The sequence below is a fragment of the Lineus longissimus genome, chromosome 3 (assembly GCF_910592395.1).
Source record: "Lineus longissimus chromosome 3, tnLinLong1.2, whole genome shotgun sequence".
In the NCBI taxonomy this organism is placed as follows: domain Eukaryota; kingdom Metazoa; phylum Nemertea; class Pilidiophora; order Heteronemertea; family Lineidae; genus Lineus; species Lineus longissimus.
In genome coordinates, this window is record NC_088310.1 from 6,105,866 (window position 1) to 6,118,550 (window position 12,685).

A 12,685-nucleotide genomic window follows, 5' to 3' on the forward strand; every position below is an offset into this window, starting at 1 on the left:
GATGAGACAGTCACAGCCAGGCCACATCAGTCTTGTTGGCTGCTTTGCCAAGTTGTCAACATGGTGAGAGAGATGAGACGGTCACTGCCAATCCAAATCAGTCTTTGCAGCTCCACCGTGTTGGCAACATGATGAGAGAGATGAGACAGTCACAGCCAGGCCACATCAGTCTTGTTGGCTGCTCTGCCAAGTTGTCAACACGGTGAGAGAGATGAGACAGTCACAGCCAGGCTGAATCAGTCCTGGCAGCTCCATCACCGTGTTGACAGCATGATGAGAGAGATGAGACAGTCAGGCCACATCAGTCTTGGCTGCTTTGTCAAGTTGTCAACATGGTGAGACTGAGAGATATGAGACGGTCACAGCCAGGCCCAAACAGTCCTGGCTGCTCCACCGTCTTGACAACATGATGAGAGAGATGAGAGTGAGACAGTCACAACCAGGCCACATCAGTCCTGGCTGCTCTGCCAAGTTGTCAACATATGGTGAGAGAGATGGGACCCACCAAACTTAGAGGGCCGCTGTCCACACTTTCGTCCACACTTTTGTCCACAGTTTACACCTACCCGCCATCTCGGCCTAACGCCAACTCGGCCTCGGCCCGGACCAACTCGGCCTGGGTAAAAAACCAACTCGGCTGGGTTATACCTTGGAGGAATTATACTTGTCAAGTATGTATAATTCCTCCAAGGTTATACATTTTTGTTTTTTTGGCTCAATTTCTTCTTCTATGTGAATATCAGTTGCACCCGTTTAGTTGGTATACCATTTCTACCTTTCCTGTAAATGTGAAGATAATTCATTGGGCGATAATAGGAGAAAATTGAAGGTTTTTCTGCTGATTTCAGAAGGGCCGGGTCGAGTTCGCCGGGGAACGACCTCTCCTGTTAAATGCAGTTCACGACCAAAATATAGACTAGGCATGAGGAGCACTGGAGGTACCTGGAGTTGGCAGGCATAAAAACTTAGCATGCTTAGTGCCGACATATTTTATCGGCAATTAATAGGAGACATTAAGATACAAGTGACATAAATACTAGTCATACTTGTAAATGTTACACGACTTCCCTTTCAATATAAGTTCTTATCTGCCATCTATAAATCAAAACCTGGTCGTGTAATTCATACTCCCAGTCACTGGAGTGAAGACTGTAGACCTGCCACCTCAGTCAGTACGATGAATTCATTTCGCATTTCAAACCTTTCTTTCTTATTTGCATGTCATATTTTTAGATGTCCTGGCTCCTGCAGAAAGTTTGAAGGGCTAATGTATTGCCTGGTATTTCTAATCAATCGACTCATTTGATTGAAAGTAAATAGGCCGAAATATATAAATGAGAGAAAAAATAAGGAAATAGCCTACGGAGTAAAAGTGTATTTTCTGGAGAGAGGCATATGCCTAGGCTAGGCTGTATAATGTCCGGCTGTGTTAGCAGAACTTCCAGCGGTATTGCCTCCGTAGCCTCCGCCCATATTGACGCGCGTTGTCTGGAAGCTGAGCAATGTAAATACATTTTACCCCGGATTTTCTCAGGATGAGGATGCAGAAGCTGCAGACACTTTATGCTCCTCCAGCTGGTTATCGTAGCAGGTGGTAGTTAGTGTATTTCTGAACGAGTAGATGTCAGCACTGCCTAATTGAAATATTCCTTCGCCCAATTGCAGGTAAAAATAGTTCTATAAATCACAATCAAGATTTTAAGGAAAATATTATATCTATTTAGTCTAACATTTGCTGATACAATAATACAAAAGGAAGAGTTGGTTTATTTGAGATGTTAGATACTAAAATGAGAAATACGATTGTTCGATCTACCGCACTAACTTCGAAGCACATTTATGCATTGTTACCACGCGACGTAATTCGCCTAGCACAATACTTGCTGTTCTGTTTTGTCATTTTGTTCCCAAAATTCAGTGATTATCTCACTTTTCAAACAGATGATTTCATTTCCGTCCTTTGAGTTTGCACACTTTGTATACTGTCTCCCTAATTGATATAGTTGTTTGACACGTTTCACTTGTCTTTATCCCGAAATCGACCACTTTTGGTAGACTTGTCAAAACTAACAGGTTGTTTATTTAGCTCACCTGTACAATGAATGTACACTAAATGTGTGTGTGAAGTATAGAACCACTACGATACATAACTTTTTTAGTACAGCTAGCTAGAGCTACGGGAATAATGTAAATATTACACATTGACAATGCGTTTTGTGCCCCTTGTCCATATAGCCTGCATAGGATGCTGAAGATGTAAAATGTGCAGGATTATGTCATTCATGTTGGATTATCATTCGTTTTGGAATATATTGTGAAGCCAGTCCGTGTTACTGTTGAAGAGAGTTCAGCATGGCTGCCCCAAGTTTTATGGAGACACCCCTTGTTCTTTGGGTAAGGATCTTTGCCATGATGTTGTAACTTTTCAGTTTTACCAGCCCTAACCTAACCTACAATGTGACATACGTTACATACAAATATTTAGGAATGATGACCAAATTACCTTTCTTATCCACTTATCAATATTGAAGGTATGTTTGTTCACTGAATGGTAAAGTACATATCCTGAGTCATTGATGAAAATGATAAATAAGGCATGCCATATTTCTAACCCAATTAAGGCCTAAATCATACTTGCAGAGATTGTCTGAGTTTGATTCATTTCTCTAAAATCTCACTTTTCAGGTGCAGACATTTGCTGACTGTGACACCAGGGTTGATTATGATACCCTGGCTGATGGGACTTATCTCAATGATGTCATGCACCAGATGTAAGTATGGACCAGAGGAGAATTAATAAGATAAGCACAGCGGCCAGCCTCATTTTGAGATGTAGCAAAACAAATGATAAGGGAAGCAAGAGGACACATAAACTAATCATGGCTGTCTGTATTCGAACCGTTAAACAGTGTAAATAAGGCCTCATACATGTCACTTCAATGTAAAAAAGCCTCCATCCATCTAAACTGTTACATTTACATTACAATCAATGAATGTGTAGCATTTTGTTAGAGCTGGGAGTACGTACAGAACAAATCCTATTTCGGCACTGTCATAATTCCGGTTTATTGTCATATTTTCCATCACAATTCATCAGTGGTCAGTGCATTGTGACCTTCTTGTTCAGCGGACCATGACCTTTTGAAAGACAGGAACATGCTTGACACACCAGTCGCTCCTCGATTTGTGTCACCACAGAACACCTGTGGGTTGATTATGGCATGTGCATGTATGAAGTGTGATACACTGAGACTGATACCACCCACTTGGCATGCTTGGTGTGGAACATACATACATGTTGTCGGGCGAGGATGCGTCTCTGGCTATCCACATCCTTGGCTTCATGTATTTATTTTCCCATATATTGTTGTAATTTGTAAAGGGGAGGAGCAGGCATTTGACCCTTGTTAGCAAGGGTGGCTATATAGGGTTTAAATTTTAGTGCCTGGTGGTCTGACACGACAACCATCATGATTACCATAGTCATTGTCAAAGAAAGCTGGCAAAAATCTCTGTTCTATACTGCAATTGATTTTAAACCAGACCAATCACATACTAAAATCACTCTCCTGTCTCAGAAATTCAATTTTAAATGTCTATTCTGTACTGCAGGGGTGCGGCGGGGAATGCCATCATGTTCTAGTGTCAACCAAGTCTATAATTTGGTGACTATATCATTATAAAAGGCTAGTGAAAATCTGGTAGGCCTGGGGTTACTCTATTGATAGTATTCCAACTGACTTAGTCCAATTTTCTGCTCCAGTGTTGTCAAATTGCAGTCTTTTTTGGTTGGTATTCATTGAGTCCCACTTCCAACGAGTTATGGCCTCAAGTAGGGGCCTGGCCTGATTCTACTACTTTCAATGCGAAGTGTTTGGTGTGTGAAAGTGTCTGAATATGTTCTTCACTTAGAGACACATACCTTTAGCCCTATCTTTGTCATGTGTTTGTTTTGCAGGATCATTATCGATATTGATGAGGCTGTGTCCTTGTTAAAAGTTCAGAGCTCGATGATGGTAGAGCATCACCCATAGTCGTTGCCAAACAAAACATTTCTTGTAGAATCGATGTCCTGGTGATGTCAGATCCGTACTTCCCTCTCTGTCACCATGGTTACCACTAAACAAGCATTTTGAATTGGTGTCATTGATTGAAGATGTAACAGTATGCTAGCATAATGCATTTGATTTCTAATTCAATGCTTAAACACAAAAGTAGGGCATGAGGGGGTACACTGCTTGATTGATAGCCTATTGTTTTGAATCAAACATTTCTCCTGTGGGTTATCCTTTGGTATAGAGTACATGTATACTCTTTTGAGTTTATAGAGTAATTAGTTCTGAAGCGTTGGCGAGTCTGATGTATTTGATGTTGCTGTCATTTCAGTGATCCAAGGGCGAGCCGTGAACACATCAATGCTAATGTAGAGGACCTGAAGGAACGTCTTCACAACTGGGATATATTGTTAAAAAATATCAGGATTTATTATGAGGTAAGCGAGAATGACTTAAAATCAATGGATGGTACATTGTACATTTACATGAAGCTCTGCTGTGAAGAAAGGAAAGTCACTTGTCATTGCAATTACCGAATAGTGTAAAGTCAAGTGTCCATTGACACAGATAAAGTCGCAGCTCATCCTTGGTAGTATTGATGGTTTAATTGAGTCTCAATGAGAGATCATAATCATGATTTCAAAACCACAATTGACACAAGTAGCAATTGAAAGGAATGAATTGATTTCATCTGAAACCTGTTCACGATAGATCTTGTCCCATTGATACAGTACCAGCTGTTGGCACCATTACAAGATGATTTGTCAGCAGATAACCGCTTCTGTTCCAGCTTTTGTGAAAATGAAAGGTGTAGTATGCTGTTGATGAAATATGATATTATTTGATTTGTTCATGCCCTAACACAGGTACAGGAAGAGAAATTCCGAGGCGTGCGGTGTCGCAGATGACTGCCGTTTTCTAGTTCCCCTACTGGTGGGCTTTAGTTTTTCCTCTTGACTTATCAGGGCCTTTACTTTGACTTGGTTCTTCCCATTTTTCCAAATCTTACGAGGGAATAACCCTCTGTTTGCAAGAAGATGAGAGTCTTGAAGACCTTTTAAGGAAAAGGCAATGGATGACAGGACATGCAAGGAAGACCTACAGGATATCAAACAGATGGGTTAGCACAGAACATTCCTTCAATCTTTAGAAGTCAATAATCCAAAATCAAAATCCTTGAGCCAATTTATACTCAGTATGAGCATTATTCACATTATGATGTACAATCATAATGTAGGAAGAATGCTTTAGGCTTTTATTAGTTCCTGTAAACGCTATTCAAATAAAAATCTGATTAACTCACTCAGATGTGCCCTAACTTGCTCGGAATATTTTACGGTGCGTAGGCCCTGTTAAGCCTAAGCCTTTCTGAATACCTTAGACAGATTGTATGGGAAATTATTCAGCATAAGGCTTATATTTGGTTGGCTTTTCATCAAGATTATGAATATTATTGTGATAGACTTGGAGGTATTGTAGGTCACAGTGAACAAACTTCCTCCAATCAACACAACTAACTCCTTATTTCACTCTTATCCAAATAAAGTGACAGGTGTATCGCACTTGGTGTGAAGGACAATTTGAGGGTCGGACCTGAACTAGCCGGTCCTGCTGGCACCCTTAACCCTTTCGCTGCCATCTTTCGGTCACCGTCGCCATTCACTGACAGCTGTTGACTCCGCTAGAAAAAAAGCAGAATGGCATGGATCGAATATGTCCCAAATACAATTTTTGATACAGCGTACAAAACGCCATATAAAAATTAAGTCATTGCTTTCATTCTTTCCTATTTTAGGCCAAAATCAATGTTTGTAGCCATACATAGACTTATATACTGTGAAGAGCTCAATCGATACTAAAGAATTTACACTTTTAAGGTCTGGTTGAGCTAATGTTTTTCTTCAAATATTTGTTCACCTTAAGGGCCTATGTATGCTGTGTGAAAGGGGTGCATGGTCTAGAAATATGTGTCCCTTGCATAGCTTGGCCCTAGATTCCCCTAAACGCTGAAAACATACAGGAAATTTGGTGTATTTGCTTGGAGAGACGAGCAATTTTTCAATGGAATTGCATTGAATTGAGAGCTGCAGGGCTGGGTTTCACTACGTCTCTAAGCCCTGGGAACATCGGAATTGTCTTACTGCTACATGTATGGTCTCTTTGTTGCATATCTGGCCCCATTGTTCTGGACATTGCATATTTCATGTCTCTTTGTTCTGTAAGTCATTATCGGTTCATTTTCACTAGCAGATGGGCATTTTCCCAATTAAAAAAATATGTCCTTTTCCGATTGGAAAACGTGGTTTCGTAGCTGTTTTTACTTCCATCAAGAATCCAAACTGAAGTGATTGTGACGATTGTCCTGTTCTTTCGATGATGGTATCTTCAATGATATCTCTGAAGGATGCCAACCCATGGTATTTCTCCCTTCACTTGTACATTCCCATACAGGTTTTCCTGCATGCATGTGCCCATAAAATTCCAGTTACTCGCCACACAAAGGCAAATTGCTTCGATCAGTGGGGCAATTTCCCGTTGAAATTGTCGGTATGTCTTTGTATCCCAGACCTTTACAATTTCTGCAGACCCCAGACCTTTGATAAGAGACTGATTAGAATTTCATAATTCACATTTTATGTATCAAACCTTTGACAATGTATGAGGCAGTGTGAAATGAGTTCTGTGTTTCTTGATCCCAGATATCATACGAGGTTACGAAAGTTGTCTTCTCCCACTTTCCTTGGCTTGATCCCCTGATAGCCAGCGCTTCCATTGTGATGGCTTAGTCTAGTGGTGAAGGCTCTAGGAAAATTCGTCCCTGGAAAATTCGTCCCCGGAAAACTCGTCCCCGGAAAATTCGTCCCCTAGGAAAATTCGTCCCCGGAAAATTCGTCCCCGAGGAAAATTCGTCCCCGGAAAATTCGTCCCCGAGGAAAATTCGTCCCTGGAAAATTCGTCCCCGAGGAAAATTCGTCCCTGGAAAATTCGTCCCCGAGGAAAATTCGTCACCGGAAAATTCGTCCCCGAGGAAAATTCGTCCTCGAGGATTATTCGTCCCTGGAAAATTAGTCCCCTAGGAAAATTTCCTCCCCGGAAAATATGTCCCCTAGGATAATTCATCCCTGGGAAATTCGCCCTCGAAGATAATTCGTCCCCGGAAAATTAAACAAAAGTTGAAAGTTTCTGACATTACTTTCTAGTAATAACTACTACTTACTGCTTTCGACTTTTCTCATTCATTATATCTCTCTTTACTACCCTACCAGCTAGTTACCTACTCCACTCTTTTCATAGTAGGTAGAGGTAGGCAGGCGAAATAATTTTTTTTTTTTAAATAAGTATTTTTACTGGTCAGAATGAAAGAAAAGCTCTAAATTCTTCAATAAAATATTTCGCCTGCTTACTTCTACCTACTATAAAAATAGTGGGGTAGGTAACTAGCTAGTATGGTAGTAAAGAGAGGTGTTACACTGAATGAGAAAAATCGATAGTAGTAGTTATTACTACAGTCCATTCGACAACACTGAAGAGTCTTAGAAAGTAAAGTCAGAAACTTTCAACTTTGTAAAATTTTCTGGGGACGAATTATCCTCGGGGACGAACTTTCCAGGGACGAATTATCCTCGGGGACAAATTTTCCGGGGACGAATTATCCTCGGGGACGAATTATCCTCGGGGACGAATTTTCCGGGGACGAATTTTCCTTGGGGACGAATTATCCGGGGACGAATTTGCGGGGACGAATTTTCCGGGGACGAATTATCCGGGGACGAATTTTCCTGTAACCAGTGGTGAAGGTGACTGGCTCCCACTTGCTGGTATCATTCCCTACTCTGTTAGACATTACTTGTGATCTTTGACAAATCACTTAACTTTGATTGCCTTGTCCTCTGAATGAGACGTGCCACGTGGAACCCAAATTAGCAGTCATAATTTATGACAGCTTTTTCTGAACCTGTGCCTCTGGGACATCTCAAGCTGGCTATGATATCAACCAAAATTATTTAGAATTCCACATTATTAAGGTCCCGGGGTGTCGGGGTGACAGTCTAGGTCATATCCTGTGACTCACTGGGGAAACACCCACTGATAACCCAACCAGATTACAAGTTTTGACACTGATAATTGCAAATAGTGCTGACTCAGAACTGTTAATAGGGCTCGTTTTGGACCATATCAAATTGATATAAACCTAAATGAATATGTTTGTAGTATAAATAACCTTATTATTGAGAATAAATATCTCGCCAATTCACCTCACTTAACTGGCATCACTTCAATCAACAGTTTTATCTCGTACTCTGATATTGTCAGGTTATGTTGGCCTTATGTTGTTACAGTGATATTTTGTGTAGTATTATAATGTACTGGTATAATCTTGCCTTATCATATCCTGGAACCTAAACTAGGTGCAATGTTTCCCCAAAAACTAAATAATGTGACCTAGCCAGGAGCTGCTGTCTTTTTCAGAAATGTGTACGTGTCATTATACATACATTTTTGATTTTATGGTCATCATACCCAGTTGACTCTGCCCAACATCATGCGGTGGTTTTCTTTTGGTATATCTTATTTCTAATTTAATCTACAATTAGTCACAGCATGATAATATGATAACATTGGGTCTGCATATTATCAAGGGTGAAAGTCCTGAGAGTAGTTACATGCACTCATTGATCAACAGTAAATGAGGTAGGCCTACACAAATCGGACACAAAAGTGCTCAATGACGCACCCAGTGAGAAATTTTGAATTATGTTTTTCTCAGACTTATTTGCACTAGAGACTATAGAATTCTAGTCCTAATGATATTCTTGTCGTTGTGTGGAATTTACTTTCTTCAGAAAACCATATGAAAAGATGACAACCTTACCTCAACCTGGTAAACTTCCAAATTCATTTCACCCTTGATTGGGCAGATTCATAATGCAATAATTCACTAAATTCGGTGTCAATATATGGACAAATTTTGCAGATATAGGTTGTAATCAGTTATCAATAGTCAAGTTTGATATTGAGTGTTGTGATCGATTATAGGTCTTAGGAAAATATACCTGTCCCCTTTCATGCATTCACGCTGTCCCATTGTGCGAGAAAGTGAGGAAAACCACCGGAAGCCCTGCATGCATAGGAATGTTATCTTGTCGCACCTGATGGGCGCCATAGGCCCACCAAAGGCCTAAACAGCGCATCAAAAGGCACTATTCTAGTATTCTTATGGTGTATTTGGGCCTAAATTTTCCGAATGGTGCAAACATAATTTGTCAGGTTTTCTTTATGGCACCATTTAAACCTTCTTAACTGGAGCATACATAGTATACATGTACGAGAAACCACAAAAAGGATGAATGGGTTACTGAATATCTGTCTCATAAAGAACCATTTTGTGCTCTTTCATTGATAGTGTGTTGAGGCTAAATGGATTGTTTTGCTTGGTCCAAGTGATGACTCATCCAGGCAGCTTCTATAGTGCATACTAAATGCATAATGCATGACATACATGATATATAATGCATGACATGAAATATACTATGAGAACATCTCACTATACTGCTCAACCAGAAAGTGATAAGTTGACCTGTTTCCTCTCCATTTTATACCCCAGGTTGGGCTTTAAAAACAGACATTATTTGTCTGTCCTTACATTCTTGATGCATGTATTGTCTTGCAGGACATTTTTCTTGGGAGGAGCCCTTTTTAAAAGTATGGAAGGTAATTTCACACTCTTTATTTGATTGGTCATATCTGAATAAAGGATCAAAGGCAGACGGCCCTTTCGCCTCTAGTTGTTTTAATCCAACTTTCCAATCAATTACCCTGTGGCTGTGCAGCTCATTGCAGTTCCTAGCTTCCACTGGTTGTTCTATACTGACTCATTGGGTGGGAAGCCATGTTTGATAGTTTGTTGACGTTACCACGACAACATAGCAATATGGCTAGCTCAGGTGCTATTTAGTGTCAATAGTACCCTGGTTTGGGCGGGAGGAAAATGACGGAATTGGTGTCTTATGAAACATTCATGTCTGATTAGGTGAGTCATGTGTGAGGTGTCACCCTGCTCCAACAAGTGCCCCAGACTGGTTTTGGTCAATATACCTTCCACTGTGGTACTATAAAATTTGATGTTGTTTTATATCCCAGTGAGATTTCTCTATTGATTTTTGGATTTTGATAAATTGATCTGTCATTTTGATGCCAACATTGTGTTGGTGATAAAGTGTTTGTGAGATTATTTTGTTTCCTCCAATTATGAATATGATAATGTTAGGTACATTACTTACAGACATATACATGCATATTATGACATCCTGACCAAAGTTGTCATCGTTTTGTTGAAATCTCATCATCAAGATGAAGCCAAACTACTGATATTATACATGAATTGACGTAGCTAATGTGTCTGTTCTCCTTTATCTTTCCAGGATTGTCTGCAGCAATTTATTGTGATGAAACTTCCAAACGTACTCGCCATCAGCAGAGAACCACACTCAGGTACACTACATCTTTGTAGGCTAGTCTTTTAAAAAGTGGTTTCTTGAAATAAGCGTTTATATTAACAATAGGAGAAAACATAGTGTCAACTCAATTATCATCTTGATGATGTGTTGGAACCGCAAATCTTAGGATCAACGTTATATTAGTTTTGCTCGTAATTTTGCCTACTGTTTCATCCATGCCACCATAATGGTCTTTGTGCGCCTTAGCCTCCCAATTTGGCACATACTTCTTCATGATTACTTTAGTTTCCTTTGCACTTTTCACCTCTGTTTTAATGTCTATGCACAAGCACATCTGATGCATGATTTATGTCTTGTTGACACCGGTTCTAGGCGAGTGGCTTCCCATTTTGAAGCAACCTTTGATATTTACCGTTTGATGTATGAAAATAACACCATTTCCTAAAGATTGAATCATTTCAAGTCCATTTGAAAGTTGTCATTTTGAATAGATATACGCACTGCTGGCATGGCTGGTTCAATGGTCATATGTCCATAAAGTGCACGCAGTGTGCTTTTTTCTACAATATATTATTATAAAAGGAAAAAGAATAAAGGACATTATTCATTTCATTATGGTACTGATCTAGTGATAATACACTAATGGATTTAGTAAATGGATGCGCAGAACTGTTTTATTATGATTTTAACAAAATGAGTCCTGCTAAGTTTGCAAAACAAAATTTCCATTGATTTGTAGCAGTGCACTGAAGTGATAATCAAATTCAACTTACTACTCAAAGAGGTTCCTGAGGCAGGACACTTTATCATCAAAGAAGTTCCTGAGGCAGAACTATCATTTTCTAACGGTTGGAATGGGATTCCTCAAGTTCATTGGTGGAATATCTTCACTTTCATTTCATCAGTTGCTTCGTCGAGTGATCTAAAATATTCCTTTCTACTTCCAGAACAAGCCGAAGAAGAAATCCGTAAGGCGTTGTTACTGCTGCTGGGTTGTGCCGTCCAGTGCGAACAGAAAGAAGACTTCATTGAGAATATCAAGTCATTGGATATTGAAGTGCAGCATGAGATGGTCAACCTTATTCAAGAGGTGAGTCTTGTCATAGTTTGTGACCTTTTGCAAGTCATTTTGCTATCATTGAGAATATCAAAACATTGGATACCCAACCAAAGGTCTGCGTATGATACATGGTTGTACCATGTTGAGCATCTCCTACTTGGTTGCCTCAGTCTAGGGTTAACAATGTAGTCTAGTCTAGGGTTAACACTGTATTTCCTGGTGTCATTAGAAAACTGCTTGACCAAGAATGCAAGGCTTGAAGAGGACATTATGAGAGGGTCTAAGTATGCCCCAAGTGTCATAAATAGGTGGTGATATGCTGCTAGCTTGTCCTGAAGTGCTCCTTGAATCAAGCTGTGATCATTCAGACTTGGTTAAGGGCACACCATTCCTGGTAAGGGTTATCTCTCTTTACGTTTATGGTCAAACATGTCAAAGGTGTGGCCATTGCCTGGACCAGAAACCAAAGTACCACCCATTAGTCTTCTTTACTTCATCATTGAGTGTTTGACAAAGTGGCCAACGGCTAGTCATTTATGGTCACCCAAGACTGGGGATTCAACAGATGCAACCTTTGAGACAGTTAACAATAAAGCGTCATGATTTGCCTTGAAGAATAATAACATTGACATACTGGGATCATTAGTTTGTAAATTACACAAGATAATAATACTATCTATCAAAAGTTATAATCCCTTTAATTTCATCAAAAGTCAAATTATTAGTCTGAAGTATTCGATTTTGACAGGGTTGACCTTGTTCAACATACTAATCCATGAGTTTATAATCAATGTATGCTGATAAGATTATGTCATATGATGGTTTCCTATTGAAGGACAGTGAACAGCTTTACCATTTTTGAATGTAAAGTACTTATTTGAAAATGCAAATAAGCAAAATTTAACGTAAGCAGGTGTTAATCAAGTATTCCCATTGTCGTTGCCAGGGAAACCTATTGGCAGATGAGCGTGAACTGTATTAAGGCTGAAGACTCTTAAAGCTGATGCGCAAATGCTTCAGTCCAGTTGTGGACTATTGGTTCAACAGTTCGGGAGGAGTCCTCACTTCATGTGTGAGTCACCCACGCGGCCAAAAACCAGTAGGCCAGGGGT

General features: G+C 39.9%; 1 protein-coding gene across 4 annotated transcripts in view; it reads left to right on the top strand.

The window, feature by feature from the left end:
* Window positions 1-1,874: 1,874 nt before the first annotated feature.
* The window catches only part of LOC135485563 (girdin-like), a 40,964-nt gene continuing 30,153 nt past the window's right edge, over window positions 1,875-12,685 (top strand). For all 4 annotated transcript variants that reach the window (XM_064767702.1, XM_064767704.1, XM_064767705.1 and 1 more), the window contains exons 1-5: window positions 1,875-2,394; window positions 2,686-2,771; window positions 4,387-4,492; window positions 10,478-10,547; window positions 11,461-11,603. In XM_064767702.1, the coding sequence (XP_064623772.1) occupies window positions 2,353-2,394; window positions 2,686-2,771; window positions 4,387-4,492; window positions 10,478-10,547; window positions 11,461-11,603 (447 nt within the window). In that variant the 5' untranslated portion in view covers window positions 1,875-2,352. The remainder of the gene's footprint in view (window positions 2,395-2,685; window positions 2,772-4,386; window positions 4,493-10,477; window positions 10,548-11,460; window positions 11,604-12,685) is intronic.